We start from the raw sequence: 23,830 nt of genomic DNA on the forward strand, positions 1-23,830 counted from the left end.
GAATGTAAAAAAGACAGGTGAATGCGTACAGAGGCAGATACAAGAGGAATATTTAAGAATCAAAACTATTGAGAGAAGTGATGAGTGTTGTCATTCAGTGGAGAAAACCCATTTTAATGTAGGTAGAGGCATTTTCTTTTTACATTTTTCCCCCATTAGGGAATGTGTGTGTGTGTGTGTGTGTGTGTGTATGTGCATGTGCATGTGCATATATGCAGTATATCACAAAAGTGAGTACACCCCTCACATTTTTGTAAATATTTGATTATATCTTTCATGGGACAACACTGAAGATATGACACTTTGATACAATGTAAAGTAGTCAGTGTACAGCTTGTATAACAGTGTAAATTTGATGTCCCCTCAAAATAACTGAACACACAGCCATTGTCTAAACCACTGGCAACAAAAGTGAGTACACCCCTAAGTGAAAAATGTCCCTCCATGAACTGTAGCTCCCCAGTGCCGGCAGCACTCGTGCAGCACCAAATCATGACACTCCCACCACCGTGCTTGACTGTAGGCAAGACGCACTTGTCTTTGTACTCCTCACCTGGTTGCCGCCACACACACTTGACACCATCTGAACCAAATAAGTTTATCTTGGTCTCAACAGACCACAGGACGTTGTTCCAGTAATCCATGTCCTTAGTCAGCTTGTGAAATGTGAGGGGTGTACTCACTTTTATGAGATATTGATATATATAAAACAAAGTGTGTGTATGTATATAGCTATATATATATTCTTGTGTTGTTATCAGAGTATATGCACAACCTTTCATTTAATTAATGCACAGGAAACCCTGATGAAGACACAATACAGTTCAGCAGCAGTACTTTCCCTGTTGTATTTCTTCATCTTGAGCCGTTTGTAACACTTTTCTTCAGTCCGAGTTGCTTCCTTCATTCTTCACAAATGTCTTTTACTTGTCATAGGCACAGATGATGAAAAGTCACTCACCAGGTTTGATTTTTTTTTTTTTCTTTTCAGTTGAAGACAATGAAACCCAAAAAAGTGTGCTGGTAAAGGCTGGAAATATTTTCTACCACCTTAATACACTTTTTAGGGACAAGAGAGTTTGGCAAACAAGATTTTGCCTAAAATAGACTTAAAGTCCAGTTAGAAAGCTTTCCTCTTGAGCTCTGACAGACTGTCATGGACAAGTCATACAATTCCATGCTGAAATTATAATGTGAAATGCACAAAATTACATAAACTAGTAAATGCTTTAATTAAGAAGGTGTGACGTTTCAATGATCTTGTTTGTGTTGTTGCCCTAGCCAGCCAGTATCGAGTACGGCAGACCCTGGTTACTTTTGGGCAGTATTTCTCACATTTTCATATTTTGCTCTTTCTTCACAGAGGTTCAGTTCAGGCCTTATCGCACAGATGACTTTATTACTCGCCTATATTATGAAACCCCACGCTTCACAGTGCTGAACCAAACCTGGGTCCTGAAGGCTCGTGTAAATGACTCGGAGCGTAACCCCAACCTGTCCTGCAAGCGCACTTTGTCTTTCCAGCTGATTCTCAAAAGCAAGGTGAATTCTGCTCTGGAGTGCTCTTACCTCCTCCTCAAAGGGCCCTACGACGACGTCAGGATCAATCCGGTCATCTATCATTATGTCTTCAGCAATGATGCCAATGAAACTGACTACATGCCGTTACCAATCATTGACTCTGTTGAGTGTAACAAACTGCTAGCTGCCAAGAACATCAATCTGAGGCTGTTCATTTTCCAGATACAAAAATAAAGTGAAGTGCATAGGAACTGTGGGGTCCTCGAAAGCCCTGTCAGACTTGGGTCAACTTGAGTCTCTTGGTTTTCCAAGTTCAGACAGCAAGTCAGGCAGCCTTAGAAAGCACCATTGAACCATAGATACCTCTACCGAGACTAAGAAAAAGAAGTGAATGAGACTGACGGCTGACACACCACAGCAAGCTTGTACGCATGTGAGCACGAGAGTAGTGTCATTCGGAATGAGATGGTCTGTCAGTTTAACTTGTTTTTGTTTGGTTTGTTCTTTTATTTTTCCTTATGATGTCATTTTTAGTACTTACAGGAGCCACCTTAACTGTTACAGCAGTCGAACTCTGAAGCAAAGTAACACTCGGGCTTTTCCCCCTGCCTCATGTTCAGCACTTGACACAGTAGCTCAGAAACAAAGAACCAAAATGTGTATTGGATTGACCTTTCTCTTAGGTTTCTTAATGGTTTTAACTAACTTGTGAAAATTCTGTCTAGCTTAGCCTGCCGTTCTCAAGTTTAAGTTTGTTTCATTAAAGTTCTATTTAATGAATGGTTTGGGATCTCCCACTTGCGTGTGGCTCCAATGTATTTCATCAAATGGTTCCCGATCGTATCAGAGGAAGTCCTCTTCTTGCTAAATGGCGCCTGATGTGTAGAAGTCGTTTCTTTTTTTTGCACTTGTTTGTATCATTGGCATTCACAGATTGTAGCCAAGCACAGCTGACTCTACAGGGTTTTCTTTCCGTGTGGAACATGGATGGCAAACTCAGATCCTGGAGGGCCACAGTGGATGCAGGGTGTTGTTCCAGCCAGTTTATTAAGCAGTTATCAATGCTCCTGCAACATTCTTAAGTCATAATTTGAATTAAGTTGCTTTTTAAGATTCACTTCTCTTGTTTATTCTTTAACCAGCAGTCAAAAAAAACATGAGATGCAAAATGAGCCAACAGGTGACCACCTAGGGCTTACTCCATACTATAGCTCCGGTACATTTGAAAACTTTTACATCCACACAAGTGTTTTCAGATTATTTTCTCAAGGTGTGTCTTAGACCAAAATGCCTAAATCTTTCGAATTGTGTGTGTGTGGTTTGCCAGCCGAGGGTGATGATTGATTGTTTATGGAGCCAGCATGAAGGCATCAGGAAAGCAGAGGGCAGCTGAACAAGAAAGAAAATGAGCCAGACGATGTACAACTGCGTTATCACTTTTAATACAAGCCCGTCTAATCCAAAGCTATGGAAAATATGGGCTTGGATTCCAGCCAGTACATTCAAGCACTTCATGGTGCAGTGTCAGCCCGCGAACGTAGACAGGTTTCAAAGGGCGCTATCGCAGCATGAAATCTGTGTCTAATCAGGAGACAATTACATGCCGGCATTTTTTAGAAAGTTTAGTTTTTCTCCATTCTCGCAGGTAGGCAGGATCCTGGTTTTCACATTTAAACGCATTGGAGAGAATTTTACAAAAACATTAGTGGTTAAAAAACTTGTTTCAATATGGATGGGAAGCAAGAATGAATTTAAAAAAAAAAAAAGAGAGAGTGAGAGACGTGTTTGTTTTAGTGCGTGCTGATCCTAACATGGCGTCTCAAACTCCATTCCTGGAGGGACACCGTTTCAATGTGTTAATTGGTAGTGGTGTCCTCTTGCCACACCAGATGTTTCTAAAACGGTTGATTTTCTTTTTTAGGTAGCATCATCAACATCCATCCATCCATTTTCTAACCCGCTGAATCCGAATACAGGGTCACGGGGGTCTGCTGGAGCCAATCCCAGCCAACACAGGGCACAAGGCAGGAACCAATCCCAGGCAGGGTGCCAACCCACCGCAGGACACACAAACACACCCACACACCAAGCGCACACTAGGGACAATTTAGAATCGCCAATCCACCTAACCTGCATGTCTTTGGATTGTGGGAGGAAACTCACGCAGACACGGGAGAACATGCAAACTCCACGCAGGGAGGACCTGGGAAGCGAACCCGGGTCTCCTAACTGCGAGGCAGCAGCGCTACCACTGCGCCACCGTGCCGCCATCATCAACATGTTTTATGTTATTTCACAGACCTTCTGAAACTTGATATTGTATGATGAACTAACAAATGGGATCCGGTGAGCTGCTCCTCTGTTGGCTCTTTGCATTTTATTATTGTTTGTCTGTTAGCAACAGTTACGGTTTCTGAATCTTAAAAAGTACGTTACATCAACGTTAAAACAACAAAAGAAGCATCAGCAGTACTCGATTACCAGTTAAGAAAGTGGCTGGAAGGGAAGCTTGCAAGCCCTCCAGGACCCGAATTAGTCGTACATGCTGTAGGAGTTGTAGATGGCTGTGCTAACTCCATGATCTCCATTTGCATGGTACGCACCCTCGGGTCACTAAAAAAACGCTGGTGGATCATGGCAGGCGGCTTATCCAAATTTTCATTGTTTTCTTCCTTGGAGAAATGTTGGTTACAACGACATTTTGGATCATTTAGCCTTTTATTGCCAATCATGCAGTTCAGAGTTTCTACTCTACTGTATGATTCGGAGTGAACTTGTTAAATGTTGATTTTTATTTGTGTGTACCGCTTCAGAGTGAACTGTGATAGAACAAAGGTTAGCATGCCCATTATGCTTTGACACTTTTTGGTTTGCTGTTTGTTCTGTGCTTTAATTTATTAGTGTAGTTTGTAAAATGTGCCAGAAGTGACAATTGACATTTCATTTCTTTATCATTCTGACCGGCCATCTCCGCCTGCTCCCCGACCTTAATGTTCACATTTATTAGACAAATGTGGTCTCAGCTTTGCACGGTTGGCTTCATGAGGACAGCCTTTTAGTCCTATGGTGTGCAAAGGACTCAGAGTTGGAGCAGCTGTAGGTGACTCTGTATAGAAGCCCACAATTTCAAAACCTTTAACTTGAGAATGTGCCTTTTGCCTCTGAGGATCAATGATTTGCTTGCTTTTTATTTTGTGTGCGTGTGTGAGTTTTCTTTTAGGCATGTCCTATGGCATAAAGCTGGATGAGCATCACCATGTATTTTCAATGCTGCTTGTCAACACAACCTAGATTAGACATTAGGCCTCCAGACATGCTTGATGAACTCTTCATCTTTGTCATTTCCAACTTAAGTCTTTGCTTGCACATAAGAAACCAAGAAAGGAAATTGGAATGCTTCCATGAAAAAAAAAAACTGGAGACTGGATCGCAACTGCCAGTCTCCAAAGATACCACAGGGCAAACCCAGGAGCACATATTCATTGGGCATTTGTCCTGAGAGAAGACCTGTAAACTTTATATTTCTGCATTTTCCCAGGTCACTCGTGAACCTAACCTGATTCTCTAGAAGTTGCTTGGCAGGTCTGTTCTCAGTATTGCAGGTTAAGAAAGATGATCTGCTAATTCTAACAATGTTGGTGGGACACTCCTTCATTCAGCTTGCATCTTCCTTCTCTATCTGGTGAATCCCTATGTGTTTTGTTCCTTGGGGTCACCCTGCACAGACTCCGTGCTCTTTTTGGAACTACCAAGCCCAGCAATGTGATCCAAATAGGGCCTTCTGTGCTGGAGGCTGTGTGTCATCTTGGGCTTTTACTTTCTGTGCTGTAATTGTATTTATGAGTAAAATAATGGGGTCATTGAAGGCTCCTACCTAAGCTGACCTCCTGTACCCCTTCAGAACCAAAGAAACTGAACCAAAGTTGCAGAAATCTAGAGTAGTGTTATACTAATTTGACTGATGTTTATCGACTTGGCCTGTCCAACCAACCAATGTATTGTCACCTTTGTGTCAGTCTGGCCTCCCGATTCTTGGTAGATTGGATAAACTTCATTAATCCCAAGGGGAAGTGTAGATGCATAGAGCAGCAGAAGCATAAACAAATATGAGGACTCACAGGACAAATAATACAAGTGCACAATAGATAAATGTATATTGTGCAGAAACTACAAAATGAACTTGGAGTATCAGCATTTAGTTACCCAACATCCATCCCATTGTTCTTGTCAGCCTTGTCATTCATTTTTATCATCTTGTGGATTGTCCTCAACGTTTTTTGTGTCAGCTGTACTCTGGTTCTTGTCATTCAGATGGCAGAGGTGATGGCCACTGTGTGTTTATTTCCTCAGTGTTTTATTTTTGGTTTTTTGATGGTAACTGGAACTGTTGGCACTCTGTGTGTCCAGTCCCATCACTAAAGATTTTGAAAAAGCTGTCTGCAGACCCCTCTCCACAGACACCAGCTGGTTTGTTTGTTTTCTGTGGATTGAAAAAATGACCAGAATCTTTAAGGAGATGTTCAGGGCTGGAGGTGAAATTCTAGTTTAGTATGACCCATGGAAACGGAGGAGCAGTCTAGTGTTGCATTAGCGTGTTGTAGGAGTGGCCCGGACATGATGAGATGAAGCTTAATGTGAAAAATGCAGCATTGCCTCAAGCAAGCAGGCTCACTCTTGAGCTGTGCTGTGGCTCCGTTCCATCCAGTGGTGATTGCTGGTTTAGCAGATCAGGTTGCCTTCTCCTGATTTTAATGTGTTCACTTGATTGATGATAATTGTAACCCCTTAATCAGTTTTATGGCATTGACCATTTCTTGGAGATCCTGAAAACGTTTTACAGATGAGAAAAAGATCATTCAGTCCCCTGGCTTCCTTGTCCTTTTTAAGATGCAGAGTGTTGGGTCAGCATTTCCAGTTTCTTAAGTGAGTAGTCCCAGCCCTTATCTCCATGTATTTTGAGTGTTTTTATTTAATTCTGCATGTTTCTGAGTATCTTAGGGCAAAGAACTTTGCATGAGCAAAATGATCAGTGGAAGTCGAATAGAAGAAGCTGGTGGGTGATATGGGGAAACAATCGACCTGGAAAAAATGCTGCCATGTGTGACTCCTCACTTCTCTCATCCCAAATGTCCAGGTGACTGTTTGTTGCGTCTTGTGCTTCTTTGATTAGTTTGTGTTTTTGTGAATTTATATTTATAACATGCCGTGTAGTGTGATTTGGATTATTTTTATTCTCTGGACGTGTCTGTCGTCTTCATTTTTAACTGCTAGCCCCTGATTTGCAGTTTCATGTGACGTGTTGAGGGTGCAGACTCGTGTGTCCACCAAGGTGAAGCTCATTTGAAGGGCTGTGAACATTTCACAGCCCACCCCATCTTGTGCTGGTGCGCTTCTTTCCATTTTCAAAAGCAGCTGCCCATCATTTATGAGTTTGTTTCTCAAAGAGTAGTGCAGTTGTGTAATGCCCCATAGTAGAGTGGCACACCATATTGGAATGTTAAGGCCAGGCTCGTTGTGAGGGGGTGTCTTGTACCTGCTGCTACCCTGTGCTGTGGCGGTGATGAGCAGGCGTGAAAGTTGACTTGCCATCTTGGCCAGTCACATAGTGGGGTTGTGCACCACTAGGGTGCCTCATGCAACTAAACTGGATTGAGTGCCTCTGCTGCTCCCACTCTGTTCCGTTGGCACCATTTTCATTACACTGCCAGCTTGCAGCTAAGCTTGGCATCAATTACCCTTTTTAAATCATTTAGTGACCCACATTGTCATATTTTGTTACTTTTTCCTCCCGTTCTGTCATTTTTCTAGTTATTTACTGATATTCTTTTTAAAGTATGCCTCTGTGAGTCAGGATCACATCTACACTAACTTTCTACCTCCTGGTAGGAGAGCTGGTTGGCTTTTGTAACCCTCAAAGCCCCATCCATGAGACTCCCAACAAGTCTTCCCAGACCCCCCACTCCCCCCTGTGGTCACATCTGATTTGTGGTAGAAGTGTCCCTCTAGCATGGTGGACTGGGACAGCAGGACCAGCTCTCTTCCAAAAATAACTTTGTGTGCTTCAACCCCCATTGAGGACCCACCGAGTCCTCCTGACTGCCCCTTCCTTTATGCAACCCCTGCTATTTACAGCGCATAATGGAGTGCAGCAAGGCCGGTGTCTTCTTGTCATTTTGTAGCGCACTGCATGATGGTGACCGGTGTCAGAAGCATTTCATTCTTGAAATTGAGGAACTTCCATTGGAGGTCGTTGAGCGCCACCTTTGGGGCCGCCACCTGTGGCAATAGAGCCACATGCTGTGAAGGTGGCCACAGGAGGAGGGAGGGAGGGAGGGTAGTAACTAATAGGAGTATCTTAGGTTTTTAATTAATGACTAATTAATTTCACATGTTTTTCATTATTATTATTATTATATTTGATGTTCTTATTACCAATGTGCTTGTATTTAATTTTTTTTCCCCCTCTGGAGTTTTGATCCTTTCTAATGATGTTAGAAATATTCTGTACTGTATTTTTTAATTTCCCTTTTCCATACACACTGTTCCCATAGTGTACTAAACTGTGTTCCTAGTAAACATTTCAGTTGGATTTGTGTTACTTAAGTCCGTCTCGTCTTTTATTTTTCCCCTGACAAGAATGTTGTCATCACATTGAGTGTGAATGCTGTTTTATTCTTTTAAATGCATGGATTTAATTTGCCACATCTTGCCAATGTTGTGCTGTGCAGCTGATCCCTCCCACAAGCTGCTTTATCCAGTCAAGAGCACTTGGACAGACCACCCCGTGGTCAATTTAGGGGTGCCAGTCCAGTGACCACTCGAGGTGAGCCTACCCAGTACTCTCTATCGGCTAAAACTGCAAGAATACTAAAAAGTGCAAAACTGCTGTTATGTAGGCCTTCAGTTGGGTTTGGTTAGCTGATGATGAAAGTGTTCTTGTACTGTCCTGCTGGAGCTGATGTCGCCCTTACTCGGCGGGGATGTCAACATGACGACTGTAGTGGCTGAGGGTGTTACGGTACACAACCAGAAATCACAGGACATGCTAAATTAGACGACGGCGTGACAACTTTCTATCACAGTTGGATATTTCCAAAGTAGCACAAGTTGAACCTTTTGTTTGACGGCCAATAACTTGCAGCCTGACCGCACTGGAGCAGCTGTGAAGGTTTACAGGTACAATCTCAATCCCCCTCAGAACATCAGACAGACGAGTCCTTATTCCTCGTCGCTGCATTACATGGAGCCTTCACGTACAGAGCCGCCCCCAAAACTAAACACAAACTCAACGGTGTCTGATTGTGAGTCGCAGACAGGTTGGACTGGACTGAGTTGATGGGTATGGCAGACATGACTGGCCTTCCAGACTCGCCAAACTTAGGTCAATGAAGTCTACAACTGAAAATCAGTGGAAATGTGTGATATGACATGGCCTTGGACCTCGTATGAGGGAAGGCCCTTTGCTGACAGACCGCAAGTAAATGTGAGTTTAGAGTTTCAGTTCTCCATAGTGGGGTCCTCACTCCCAGCAGGCCCCAGTAATCACTTCTAAATTAACGTGGCTGTTTCCACCTGTTTGTTTTTTTTTTTGTTTTGTTTACGACATACTCGCGGTAAACGTGCTCTCACCTCTGCTCAGTAAAGCCTCTCATTTATTTTCACTATCATCTGTAGAACAGGTGCAGATCTCCAGGTTTATTGGCAGCTGATCACTCTAGAGGACATTTTAGGATTACTACATGGGCACAGAGGCCAAAGCCACATCTACAATAACCAAGAGGAGCAAAAGTACCGGTCCAGCGGGGCAGTGCCAGCCATTTCTTTTAAAATATTCATAAGATGCACGTTCTGGGTGAAAAGAAGAGTACAAGACTCAAGTACAGAATGTCAGCTTTTATATATAAATTTTAACATTTATTGCATTTGTTGTGTTTTCATCCAAAAAAAGAGTTGAGACAGATGGCTGACAGACTATTCTAACTACTCCATTGTCTCTGGAGAGCTGTTTATCATCACTGTGGTTTGTATTCAGGATTGGGGGTCTGCTATTGACAAAGGTACAAAACAAGATGAAGTCTACACAACTGACTATAATAGAAAAGTAATTTTAAAATCGAGATGGATCACAGCCATTGGAGAACAGCTGAGCCTTCCAAACTCAACAGCATGGAATATTTAGAAAAGGAAGGAAAGAAGAGGCAGGGTAAGGAGTTTGAGATGAGCAAGGAAGACCACAGCAGCTGCTGCCTGGACTGTTAGATATGTGAAGAGAAACCTAAGAATGATTCCCAAAGATGATGTCCTTTTTCACCATTCACATCAGAATTAAAGAGATGAGAAGAAGAGAAGAGAAGAAAAGTGTTACAGACAGACTTACCAGAATTAGGTGGAGAAAGTTGAGGACTGCGGATGACCGACAGAGGAGGAGGAGGAGCCAGCAGCAGCAAGATGAATTGTGGAGGGTAAAGATCATCAATACCAAAGCCTCAGAGCTCATTGGACGCAAGTTCAGAATACAGTGACCTGAAATACTCCGCACACCTGTCGAAGGAGTTCCTCACAAAGAACACGTCATGGACTGGGCAAGTCAGGCTCCTGCGTTAAACCCAATCAAGAATGATTTTTACCTGCGGATGAGGAAACTAAAGACCCCAAAACCAGCACCATAAAGGCCCAGCAGAGCAGACCAGTAATAGTTCTCTGCTGTCCAGTGTGGGATCAAAAGCGGACCCTTTGCTTTAGTTGGCTTCAGATTCATTTGTCCCAATAACTATGCTTAGCAGGAATTGGGGGCTAAACACAACACACATCAACCCCCATAAAAAAAGGTGATATGCAGTATGTTAGTCATGTATTCATCCTTACAATATATTCATAACATTTGTATTTTAGGTGAAAGTGCCAAAATGGATGGATTGGCATCCTTGCCCCAGGAGGATATGGACAGGAGTTCTGGCTGGGAAGGACGGGTTCGGGGAGCTCTTTAATTCCCCTTTACACTAGGTGGCAGCTTTCCTTGTGCACACCTCCCACTCATACTGCTGCAGGGCATCTTGGGAAATGTAGTCTTGGTCAGCAGCCCTGTGTGGGTCCTACCAGAGAGGTATGTAAGAATGGCGCACACTTGGAAAGAGGTTCTGCGTGACCTGGACATGCTGGCTGGCTGTAGTCATTTGACACCAGAAGTACTCCTGGGTCTCGCATAAAAGAAGGCGCCCAGTCTCATTCAGGTGAGCCGAGTTGAGGAAGAAAAAGCTGACGTGGAGGACAGACGGAGGATTTATTGTGGAGAGAAGTCTGTTTTGGAGGACTCTGAACTGTGTACGGTCAAATAAACACTTTCTTGAAGTTCTTGACTATGTGTCTGCACGTGTTTGGAGTCTGGCGCTGTGGGCTCCCCCTAGTGTTCACAATATATAACAAATTAGCCATGTGCTTCACCTGGTACAGGCCTAATTCTTTAAGCACTTAAATGTAGATACTGACACATATGAAGTACAAAACGTCATTAGTACAAAGCAGGACTTGGCGGCTCATACCCTCCGGAATGGCGTCTGCCTTTGCCCTGCAATCCACCACTACGAGGAAGTCTTTGTGCCGAGGAAACACCAATGTGTACAAAGTGACTGAGCATCACTGGTGATAAACAAGCAAACAAAACCTTAAACCTCCAGCAAACCATCCACAATCAGCCAAATGGGGGCTTGAGCAAAGCACTGAGGAGCCAAGTATGGGTAAGAATATTTATTTTGTGCTCTTGTACAAAGTTGAAATAAAAGCGGGACACTCCGTTTGGTGGGGAGCTCACCGTTCATTCTTATGCACCATTTTACACTGGCGAGTTACACACCCTCACGCTCTGTGAACTTTTCAAATTCTAAAGGCCATAAATTCAAGCAGAACAAAAACAAGCAACCGTGTTTAATCTGCCTGTCGATCTGTCCATCCATAAAGCTTGTACTGTTACATTAAGCTTAAAAATCCAACCTGGACTTGCAATTCTCAATATCGCACTGGCACATCAATATCTTTTTAATTAGAAGTTTTCTTACCAATCATAAGTAAACTTAGGCTTCATTTTTTGAATATTTGCAGGTTCCTGGTAATTAGAAGTAGCAGTCTACCTCCCACCAACATGTGAGGCGCTGACTTATGATATCTAAATTAACAAAACATATGAGATCAAGGCGACTCTTCTCCTGTGCACTCAATCACGCTGGCACCCTGGCATTGAGCAGGCGATGATTTTACTTGCTTTCTCAAAAGAGAAAATCTGATGAACATTTAAAAGCATTTGTAATATTTATCAGCCCTCAATTAAGAAACTGCCACCAATCTACCTGGGACAAGTTTGCCACATTCACCATTGTAAAGTGATTTTGCAGGGCCAGGTCCATTTTTAAAACTCAATGCCACCATGAACAAGTCTCATGGGTCGCTCTCTCGTTGTCTTAGTTTAAATCTGTGCTGTATGGACTCGCATGATGGCCCCATCATGATTCAAACAGGAATATCGATCACCTGCCAGGCCTCACCTCTAGCCTGGCGCACACTTGCTTTTTTAACTCCCTTCAGGCTATTTCTTAATATCATTATAAGGAAAATTAAGATCATTTTGGAATGTACAATGATTGGAATTGAAAACACTGGCGTCCACCTTCAGTCTGCACCTCCAGGTGGCCAGTGAAGTCCAAGAAATCTCACCAGAGGTTGTCCGCCAGGGAGGAGTCCACTTGGCAGAAAAGTGAAGATCGAACTCCTCTAACCGGGTTTCTTGGGACTGAACTCGTTGTCAGCTGCTGCCTTTAATTAAAAAAAAAAAAACACAAAGAGACCGATTCAATTGTCTGCCAATTTCCGTAAAATCTGATACACAGCCATAAAGCCTGAATAAAATTTAAAGTATGTGCTATACGTGATATCATTTTCATGATGATGGGAGTTAAAGCATGTCATTAAACAGGGGACCATGGTGCGTGATTGTGTGCGACCTTCGATGAAATTATTGTAGCAGTACTGACTCTTTCAAATGTACTAACCTCCAATTCCTGTCCCTTTCTTTACCCAAATACCCAATCGCCACACAATCAGCTCTGTAATAGATGTTAAGCCATCTGTAAGCTTACAACAATGATTCTTCAAAACTTTTAAGGAACATTGAAATATCTTTGTAGTACGTGTTTAAATATTCTATCCATCTATCCTTCCAGTGTCGCGTCAGCCCCAGAAAGAATATAGCACAAGGTAGGATCAATCCGTGTTCTTGCTAGCACTGCGGCACCGTGTCCTCACATGTTTAATTATTAACAATACAGATTATTTAAATGAAGTTAAAGCTTTATCTATATAATATAATCAACATATTTTGCTGCATTTCACCTTAAAAATGATATTGTCATCATATGTAAATACGTGCTTTATAAAGTGGCGCTGGTTGTGTAATATAACTGTTGTGCAAGTTTACAGTGGGGTAATTGTACTTACAAGTACAAACAGTTCTACAAGGAGAACTTAAAGGACTGATTGACTGTTTAAAGTTCTTGGGATGAAACTGTTTCTGAACCGCGAGTTCCGTACTCTGAAAGTCTCTGAAGCGTTTTGCCGTGGCTGAGGCAGTGTGTGCTTGAAGCTGTATACCGATAATTCTCTTTCCGATCAGCGGCTCCTGTGATTCCCCACTCAGATACAGTGATATAAATACTCCGAGTGGTGCAGTGAGAGGAATATGGAAAAAGATGATCCACTGTGGCAACCCTTAATGGGAGCAACTGAAAGAAGAAGGTGCAGTGAGAGTAACAACGCTTAAGCAGTTATGGTATTTTGAATACTATGGTTGTTCCCTAGACCATTATATTGTTACAAGTTAATTAGAATCAGATGCATTACACTAGTAAACAATATGCGGTTACTGTTTCAGTGTATTTATAAAGCCACGTAAGGAAAATAAAAAGAGTAACCACACAGGAACAGTAGCACTGCTTTGACGCTGGGTGCTGCTAGTCTGCAAAACCAAGCGGAGAACTTGCGTACGACAAGGTATGAGGTACCGTGGAAAAGTGCATCGCTTTACGCCAAGTGTAGGTTTTGTACATCGCAATTTGAACGTGGAAACATTCTTACACAACATTTCTGTGCGTACGCACCATTTATGCATGAGGCCCAAGGACTGGGAACTTACAGTGGGGTACAGAAGTGAATCACCCCCTTCAACATGTCAGTTTGTTGCTTTACAGCCAGAAATGAAGGCACACAAAAAACAATTTGTCCAGCTCTATTTACTCAATGCAACTTGTAACCGCCAATTGAAAGATATAACGGCAACAGTTCGGGAAAAAAAATATATACATATATTATATATAATGTAATAAAAAAAACAGAATCCCTGAGCTGGTTAAAGGTTCACCTCCCCTGTGTCACTACGTTGTGGAACCCACTTTTGCTTTTATTATAGCCATTAGGGTATCAGCAAGAGTGAAAGGAAAGATCTACAGGACGGTAGTGAGACCAGCTATGTTATATGGGTTGGAGACGGCGGCACTGACCAGAAAGCAGGAGACAGAGCTGGAGTTGGCAGAGTTAAAGATGCTAAGATTTGCACTGGGTGTGACGAGGATGGACAGGATTAGAAATGAGGACGTTAGAGAGTCAGCTCAAGTTGGACGGTTGGGAGACAAAGAGAGACGAGATTTTTTTTGGACATGTGCAGAGGAGAGATGCTGGGTATATTGGGAGAAGAATGCTAAGGACAGAGCTGCCAGGGAAGAGGAAGGTTTATGGATGTGGTCAGAGAGGACATGCAGGTGGTAGGTTTAACTGAACAAGATGCAGAAGATATGGAAGATGATGATCTGCTGTGGTGACCCCTAACGGGAACATCCGAAAGAAGAAGAAAAGGTCTGCTGGGATACTGCACCAACTTTGCACATCTAGACTGTGCAACACTTCTTTTACAGAATTGTACGAGTTCAGTCAAATTAGATGGGGACCAATGGTGGGCTGCAATCTTCATGTTATTCCACAGATTTTTTAAGTCTAGGATCTGACTAGGCCACTGAAGAACATTTACCTTTTTTACTTCAGCCACTGTGTGGTCAACATGGCTGTGTGCTTCAGGTCATTGACGTGCTGAAAGGTGAAGCAGCTTTCTGGCAGAGGGCAGCAGATTTTCCTCAAGAATTTGATGGTATTTTGCCCCATCCATTTTTTCCTTCTATTTTGAGAAGTGCCCCAGTCCCTGCTGCAGAGAAACACCCCCACAACAGGACGCTACCACCTCCATGTTTTACTGATGGGATGGTGTGTTCTTTGGATGGTAAGCTGTATAGGTTTCTCCACCAGGCATACAATTTCATTTGATTTTGGTCTCGTCTGACCATAACCCCTTTTTCCATTTGGTCTCAGAATATTCAAGGTGCATTTTGGCTTTTTTCTTAAAGCCAACCCATACAAGCCACATTTGTGGAGCACTTGTGATATTGTCACATGCATGCAATGACCACTCTTTGCCAAAAAATTCCTCTAATTGCTTCAAAGTTGCCTTAGGGTTCTTGGTAGCCTCCCTGACCAGTTTGAAGGGGCGGCCTGATCCGGGAAGGGTCCTAATAGTACCAAGATCTATTACTGGACTTTACTGAGCTCCTAGGGACTGATAAGGCCTTTGACATTTTCTCGTCTCCGTCTCCTGACTTTATCCCTGGGCTCTTTTGACAGCGCCTTGCCACTCATACTGGATTGTTTGCTTTCATTTGCATTTCCAAGTACTGGAATGACTGGGAATTGCGCTCTGTATGCCAAACTAATCGATATGCTTACAGCTGATCACAGCTTGGTGTGCAGTCGAGAAGGTGAAGAGTTGCATCTGACTTGAGTTTGAAATTATTTTGGGGAGGGACAGGGTCCTGATGCTTTAACATCTCAGTGATTCTGGGTTTTTATTTTTTCTGATCTGTTGCTATTATATCTTTCACTTGGGTGTTATAAGTTGCATTGAGTAAATACCAAGGTTTAGTTAAGAAAAACTAAAATCAAAACAAACTATTAAAAATTTTTTTCGTAAACTGAAGTAAAACAATTAACAAAATCGAAATGAAAAACTAAAACTAAACAAACTATTAAAGTAGCTGGAAAGACAAACAAACAAAATAATTTGCTAAAACTATTTTTAGTTTTCGTTTTTGCCGTTAGTCTTTAACACTTGTAACTTTTAACTCTGAAATAGAAAGTCCTCCACCACAAGCCGCCCGCATGTTGCATATTCATCCAGTGAACGGCAGCTGGTGATGGAGGGCAGATGTTCACACAGCATCTGCAGTGACAGAGCTGAACACGGAGCATAAAGCGTGTGAAATAGAAAGCGATTTACTGTGCCGTCTTTCTTTGCGCTTGTTTTCTATCAAGATGTAATTCAAACGCCTGAGATCGCAATGTGCTGGTCAACAACACCTTTACCGTATGGACAGAAAAATCACGAGTGAGTAACGATTCAGTTTATTTCTTAGGTGCCTGCATTTGGTTGACAATAATTCACCTGTCACTTCACACAGGAAAAATTCTTTTTGAAAATAAAATGGCTGATCGAGAGACTGATGGTCATCATACCAGATCAGCATATTGTTACTGACCAATCGCTTTTCATTTTAAAAAGTTGTTGAACAACAAAGTGATACAAACCTTGTAAAATGTTTCTACTGAACTACAGGTAGGTTGGTGAAGAGAGTCTGCCAACTGGCGCAAAACTATAAACATACTAGTGTGTTTTTGTATTTATTCTATATTTACGACTTTATCTTTTTTATTTTTACAGCTCAAAATTTCCTGATATCGTGAAAATAACCCAGTAGCAGTTCTAAAATATTTGTCCCCCTTTTTTCAGTTTCTCTCTCTCTCTCTCTTAAAATAGATAGCTGAAATATCACATTCTTTTTGTTCTTAACATTGGCCAGCCATATCATACTGTACATACTGCATACTAGGGACTGTCCCTGCCTTGCATCCAAACCTGCGGCGGGCTCCGGGTTTCCTGCCATCCCTGCCTCTGTCGTTTTGTGCCCCTCCGTACTCCCATTACCTGCTCTTGCTCTGCTCATTATCGGTTTTCTGTTCTTATGGTGGGCTACTCAAGTCTCACTGCCCCTAACCCTCACACTACGTGCTTGTGTTTCTTTGTTTCCCTCAGTACAGCTCTGATTCAAGCCTAAGAGTCCTTTTCTTCCTAAGCCCCCATGATTTTCATGGTCACACCTGTCAGAACACAGTAAAATCTATTTTCTGATTTTTGATATCTTTTCAGGCCTGCAGGTGTCAAAATTCTGTGTATAAATTGTATGTGCCTGAGGCGGAATAAAAGCTAAATTAAAACTAAAAATACACAATGAAGGAAAACTAAAACTAAACTGAATTTCCAAGCAAGGTCAGAAAAAATAGAGAAATAAAAACTAATATAAAAAGGCAAAACTATAATAACCTTGGTAAATACAGTGGGTACGGAAAGTATTCAGACCCCCTTCAATTTTTCACTCTTTGTTATACTGCAGCCATTTGCTAAAATCATTTAAATTAATTTTTTTCCTCATTAATGTACACACAGCACCCCATATTGACAGACAAAAAAAAAGAATTTTTGAAATTGTTGCAGATTTATTAAAAAAGAAAAACTGAAATATCACATGGTCCTAAGTATTCAGACCCTTTGCTCAGTATTTAGTAGAAGCACCCTTTTGAGCTAATACAGCCATGAGTCTTCTTGGGAAAGATGCAACACGTTTTTCACACCTGGATTTGGGCATCCTCTCCAGTTCTGTCAGGTTGGATGGTAAACGTTGGTGGACAGCCATGTTTAGGTCTCTCCAGAAATGCTCAATTGGGTTTAAGTCAGGGTTCTGGCTGGGCCATTCAAGAACAGTCACAGAGTTGTTGTGAAGCCACTCCTTCGTTATTTTAGCTGTGTACTTAGGGTCATTGTCTTGTTGGAAGGTAAACCTTCGGCCCAGTCTGAGGTCCTTAGCACACTGGAGAAGGTTTTTGTCCAGGATATCCCTGTACTTGGCCACATTCATCTTTCCCTCGATTGCAACCAGTCGTCCTGTCCCTGCAGCTGAAAAACACCCCCACAGCATGATGCTGCCACCGCCATGCTTCACTGTGGGGACTGTATTGGACAAGTGATGAGCAGTGCCTGGTTGTCTCCACACATACCGCTTAGAATTAAGGCCAAAAAGTTCTATCTTGGTCTCATCCGACCAGAGAATCTTATTTCTCACCATCTCAGAGTTCTTCAGGTTTTTTTTTTAGCAAACTCCATATAGGCTGTCATGTGTCTTGCACTGAGGAGAGGCTTCTGACAGGCCACTCTGCTATAAAGCCCTGACTGGTGGAGGGCTGCAGTGATGGTTGACTTTCTACAACTTTCTCCCATCTTCTGACTGCATCTCTGGAGCTCAGCCAAAGTGATCTTTGGGTTCTTCTTTACCTCTCTCACCAAGGCTCTTCTCCCCCGGTAGGTCAGCTTGGCCGGACGGCCAGCTCTAGGAAGGGTTCTGGTCGTCCCAAACGTCTTCCATTTAAGGATTTTGGAAGCCACTGTGCTCTTGGGAACCTTAAGTGCAGCAGAAATTTTTTGTAACCTTGGCCAGATCCGTGCCTTGCCACAATTCTGTCTCTGAGCTCTTCAGGCAGTTCCTTTGACCTCATGATTCTCATTTGTTCTGACACGCATTGTGAGCTGTAAGGTCTTATATAGACAGGTGTGTGGCTTTCCTAATCAAGTCCAATCAGTATAATCAAAGACAGCTGGACTCAAATGAAGGTGACCTCAAGGATGATCAGAAGAAATGGAAAGCACACGAGTTAAATATATGAGTGTCACAGCAAAGGGTCTGAATACTTAGGACCATGTGATATTTCAGTTTTCTTTTTTAATAAATCTGCAACAAATTCAAAAATTCTTTTTTTTTTGTCTGTCAATATGGGGTGCTGTGTGTACATTAATGAGGAAAAAAATTAATTTAAATTATTTTAGCAAATGGCGGCAATATAACAAAGAGTGAAAAATTGAAGGGGGGTCTGAATACTTTCCGTACCCACTGTATAGCTGGAAACATTTTTTGTGTATGTTGTGGCAGATGGCCGGGGCACCTCAACAATGGAAGGACAAGGGGAGACAGCTTGACCAACACATCATCTCCCTGGGAGGGCAGCCCCCCTCAGCTTGTAGTGGGGCCACGGGTTTGGAGGATGGAAGCTCAACCTTGTTGGGGTCCGTGGCTACCACCATGGGTCACCTGGACATTTGCTGAGCCCCGTTTGGCAACACTTTTGGACGTAGGTCGTTGGACACCTGGAGGTCTTCTGGGTGTCCTATAAGAGGAGCCAGCCACCACTATTCAGGGAGCCAGAGTCGGGCAGAGGTGGACAAAGCTGGCGGAAAGAGACAGAGAGACTAAGAGAAGAAATGGACTGCAAATCATGCACTTTGCTGATTTGTACTGTGCTGTGCTCTGGGAAACGAGGAAAAAGCAGTTTCCAGTTGTGAATAAAAGTGTGTTGTGTGCTGCATTTGTGTCTCTGCCTGTCTGTGTTGGGTTAAGGTGGCTGTACACGCCCCGGTGGTCCACAATGTCTTCATTTCAAACTGCAAAGCAACAAAATATGCGTATTTTGAAGGGGGCGATTCTTTTATAAACCCACCTTGCATGAACTAGTGGGTCACTGCTACACCACAGTAGAAAAACACACTAAAGCAGGGAGGAGAAGCAAGCGCTGACTGGAAAGGCAGGTGATCATCTCAGCCTTGTGTTATATTATGGCACAGAGGAGGGCATGTGGCTGCTGTATTGTGGCCTCAGTACGCCTCCACTGTCATCCTCTGAGCAGACACCATGTTGTTTGATGTTAGACCTTCGTTTATTCCACCAAACAATGCACTCCAGCCTAGACACTGGAATTCTGGGGGTGGATGAGAATTGGTCAGCCTGCTAGAGACCCTCACAAGTCCTAGTGGAATGTTGTTTTTCTGTCCTCTTGTGGCACATCATCTAAATACATTTCATTGATTTATATAATTGATATAATACTTTCCCTCCTTATTAAATGTTATGCTCTCCAGGAGGAAACACTCCTAGCTTTCTTCTCTGCTATGCTATAAAAATGTGTTTGCCCTTTCCAGATTTCCTCTCTTACTGCAACACTTTTCACACAAGATGGTTGCAGGTTTTAAGCCAAAATCTAATCTATACTAATAAAAGACAAAGCCCTCACTGACTGACTGACTCACTGACTCATCACTAATTCTCCAACTTCCCGTGTAGGTAGAAGGCTGAAATTTGGCAGGCTCATTCCTTACAGCTTACTTACAAATTCTACGCATAATGGTCATAACTGGAACCTATTTTTCTCCATATACTGTAATGGACGTTAGCCTGATGGCCGTGGGGGGTGGAGCCACATGTGACATCATCACGCCTCCCACGTAATCACGTGAACTGACTGTAACCGCAGTACGTAGAAAAGGAGGAAGAGCTCCCAACAATAAAACAGCAGAGAACCCGTGGATTAAATAAAAAGGCTGCTTAGTTGGCGAAGCAAGGAAAAACAACGGCCTTATATGGCATTTGTTTATAAAACAATGGAGAAGCTGTGTAAACACTGCTTCACAAAAAAACAGCGGAGCGCCTTATATGGGCAGGCAGTCAGCCAAAAAAGGGAATCAATAAATAACTATAATCTTAATAAAGAAAAAAAAATAGCGGAGAGCCCGCGGATTAAATAAAGGAAATGGGTATCTGAACAGTAAACTAAGTCTAAAATAGCTACACAATAACTATAACAATCGTAATAAATGAACAATAAAACAGTAGAGAACCGCGAAGCAAGGAGAAAGGACGGACTTCAACCAATCAGATTTTGAGTTGGTGTCAGTAGGGCCCTTTAGCAGGCGTATGGCAACGTCACCGTATTCAGACCCATTGATTGGATAGAAACCGATATGAGGAAGTCTATGACGCCATTGAACGCACCATAAACGCTCAGAGCGAAAGATCATCGCGTGCACTACGGACAACTCCATGGCAGGATTCTGGACAATATTTTAGATGTTTGTCACGCTCCTCGAGCCCCAAAACTTCTGGGAATACAAGAAAAATTTCACGCATACAGCCTTCTACACTTTAACACAACAGCCACGGAGCACTTTTGGATCTGTCTCGGCTAAAAACGGAACTGACTGTAATGTATGCTATGGATAATTTTGCAGGAAAATCTCCCACTGATCTCCTTGACTTCCTTCATCAGAAAAATCTGAATGAGAGCATGGGGCGGCTGTTCACATTGGTATATTTGGCGGTGAGCATTCCCGTGTACACTGCTTCTGTCGAGCAGACATTTTCAGCCCTAAAGCGAATTCAATCTTATGCCAGGAATACCATAGGGCGGGTTTACCTTTCACCATTAGCTTCGATGGGGATAGAAAGTGAGGTTTTGATGAAACTGAAGCGCTCCAATAATCCGTATGACAGAGTAATTGAACTGTTTTTGAGGAAAGAGAGGATGATGGATTTTGTTTACAAATAATCCAAATTTTTGGTGAGTAAAATGTTGCGATTTTCCTAAATAATATTGCATGTTTATGAGTTATTATTGATGGTTTTTATGTGTGTCGTGGCTGTGGCTGCAGTAGAAAGGAAGTTGTTCATCCCTGGTCTATAAAATAAAGGCATTTATTGTGGCTACAGGAGTATATATATAGATATATATACACACACACCCCCCGATCTACATACTGTCAAATAAACGAAACACACGCCGTGGTACAACACGAGAGGCTTCGCCTCTAGCCCTGATGTCCGAGGTTCGAATCCCGAGACGGGGTGCTGTGAGTGTGTACACTTGATGAGCCCAGAATTAGGGCGAAACACGTGCCGCGTATTGTTTGCATTATTTGACAGTAAAACTATTTCAGTATATTCAATATATATAAATCAGCGCTTCCCGATTCATTTTAACATCGCACCCCCTTGGTTTGAGAAGTATGAAAAAATATGAGGTTAATGCAAAAAAAACAGATCACCAATTGAAGCTTTATGAATAATGGATACTTTATTCGCCATCAATAATTATTTTGGTAAAGCCATACTCAGTGTGATCCTCCTTGATTACATGAACGGTAAAAAAGTAAGAGCGAAGCGAGGGTTACTTATCCAGGCAGGCAGGCGAGAGCTCAATAGCTCGAATTTGGATGTAATTAGGTTTCTATTTAGTCGACAGAAATATCTTTGGTAGGAATGTAAGTTGAATTTACTCTTTAAATTTCTATGAAGAAGAAAAATTTATGCAATGCTGACTAAATTTAGCTTTCATTCCTACCAAACATATTTCTGTCGACTAAATAAAAATTACTTATATTTAAAATTTAAATAGAACATGAACAGATACGATACTTCATAATACCCACGCAGCACTACAGTAATATTTTTTCTTTTCTTTTTCATAACTTCTTTAACACACTACTTCTCCGCTGCGAAGCGCGGGTATTCTGCTAGTACTACATAAAAAGAACGTGAGTGATCAGCAAAACAATTTAGCACTCACATAACACACCAATTATTATTATTATTATTTTAAAGAACTGTGCAGATAAACTAATAGAAAATGTAAATGTTAGCCAATCTTTTATTTAAAACCTTTGTGTTTGTATGCAAATGTAAATTTGTGAGTCCTCTTAGAAAAAAATGCTGATTTATTTTATTTGGATGGCAAGAGTGTGTACACAAGAGAATGGTTTATGGTACTGGGAAAGCAGCAGACAAACAAAGTGTGTGACATTAGGAAGTTCTGAACAGCGCATTCAAGGACTTGCCAAGAGACAATAAGCCAATCAGAAAACAGACTTAACCTTGCTGATCGTCCTCTAAATTCTGCAGACCATAAACTGCTGAATAAACTTGTCTAAGATCTATATGCTGACTAACCCTAATGTTTTACTGCCTGGGAAATCCTTCCTCACTAAGTCTTTTACAGATTTAGGAAATTATAGTGACATTAGATTCACACGACTTCTGCAAAGGAATTACAAGACCTTTTTTTTAGATTTTATGTCATTATTGCCTCTAGATACAGCAGTAGGTGATGATTTTGAATTTCAAGCCTCAAGTTTAGAAAGATCAATTTCAGAAAATAAAACTAAAGCACTTGGCAACACCTCTAAATCCAGCATGTTTAAGAAAATGACTTCAAGGAGGCTCTGATCAATCAGCCACTGATCTAAATAGGGCGATTTTCACTAAAAAAGAATCGACTGGAGATGCATTACAGTAATTTAGTTGTAGTAATATGGTAGTTGAGACAGCATGCAGTGGGAGAGCTACTGCAGTGTAAACAAAGAGCAGTGAGTGGAAGGTTGTTTTATCAGAGAGCGAGAGACATTGGAATATTGGCCTTTACACTAAAGAAAGTGCAGTAATAAACTGAGAAAAAAGGAATTTATAAGTAGCTTTCCATGCTTTAAATTAAAATGGGGACACCATTTGTGTTTATACAGCAAGCTTTTTTTAATTGGAAAAAGATGATGACGAATTTGACATTGCTGTTTAGTAAAGAATAGGCTTTTTTTTTTTTTTTTAGATTTGTACTGTGTTCATGATTTGTTGATGTGTGTCATACAGTTTAAGTTTTGGAAAGAAACAAGTACTGTATTATTAAACTGGTAATCCAAATTTACAATTGCAACTCAATAATGATGAATGTCTGGCCGATACACCTGTATAAATGTAGTAAATGTATATGTTAACAGCAAACACATTTAGAGCAGTTATTTAAAATGATTAAAACCTGCAAGTGCATGTATATTTACATTTAAGCAGTGTTTAACTGTCAATAGCAACTAATCAATTGTGTGAGAAATATATAATATATCAGGGGTGGGCAGTGTCAGTCCTGGAGGGCCGCAGTGGCTGCTGTTTTTTGTTCCAACCCAATTTTTTAATAAGACAATTATAATTTTGATGCTCCACTTTAGTGGTCTCACTTGTTACGGTTCCCCACCCTTAATTACTTGTTTCAGTCTTAAACAGCTGCATTCACTATTTTAACGGCTCCTTATTAGCAATAAGATGCAAATAATAAAGGAGCCAGCAGTTCTCCATCAAACTTGTTACCATTTACACCCACGAGGATTCATCAGGCACTATTTGGTTTAATAAAATAAGTGTTCTCTTATCTGCCTTAGACTTCAAATCATTTGGATGATATCCTTGGAAAAGAACAAATCTAAGATATAAGAACCTAAAACTGCAGACAATTAAAAAATTAAATGAGG

The 23,830-nt window shown here is 41.7% G+C and overlaps 2 protein-coding genes across 2 annotated transcripts in view; one reads left to right on the forward strand and one right to left on the reverse strand.

Moving 5' to 3' along the window:
* Positions 1-3,287, forward strand: part of cyhr1 (cysteine/histidine-rich 1) — a 41,425-nt gene extending 38,138 nt beyond the window's left edge. Inside the window, exon 4 of the mRNA XM_039736224.1 lies at positions 1,364-3,287. Coding sequence (XP_039592158.1) covers positions 1,364-1,755 — 392 coding nt within the window. The 3' untranslated portion in view covers positions 1,756-3,287. The remainder of the gene's footprint in view (positions 1-1,363) is intronic.
* Positions 3,288-11,250: 7,963 nt separating this feature from the next.
* The window catches only part of zgc:110269 (probable flap endonuclease 1 homolog), a 40,759-nt gene continuing 28,179 nt past the window's right edge, over positions 11,251-23,830 (reverse strand). The window contains exon 11 of the mRNA XM_039736225.1: positions 11,251-12,324. Coding sequence (XP_039592159.1) covers positions 12,283-12,324 — 42 coding nt within the window. The 3' untranslated portion in view covers positions 11,251-12,282. The remainder of the gene's footprint in view (positions 12,325-23,830) is intronic.

Source organism: Polypterus senegalus, chromosome 15, assembly GCF_016835505.1.
Source record: "Polypterus senegalus isolate Bchr_013 chromosome 15, ASM1683550v1, whole genome shotgun sequence".
In the NCBI taxonomy this organism is placed as follows: domain Eukaryota; kingdom Metazoa; phylum Chordata; class Cladistia; order Polypteriformes; family Polypteridae; genus Polypterus; species Polypterus senegalus.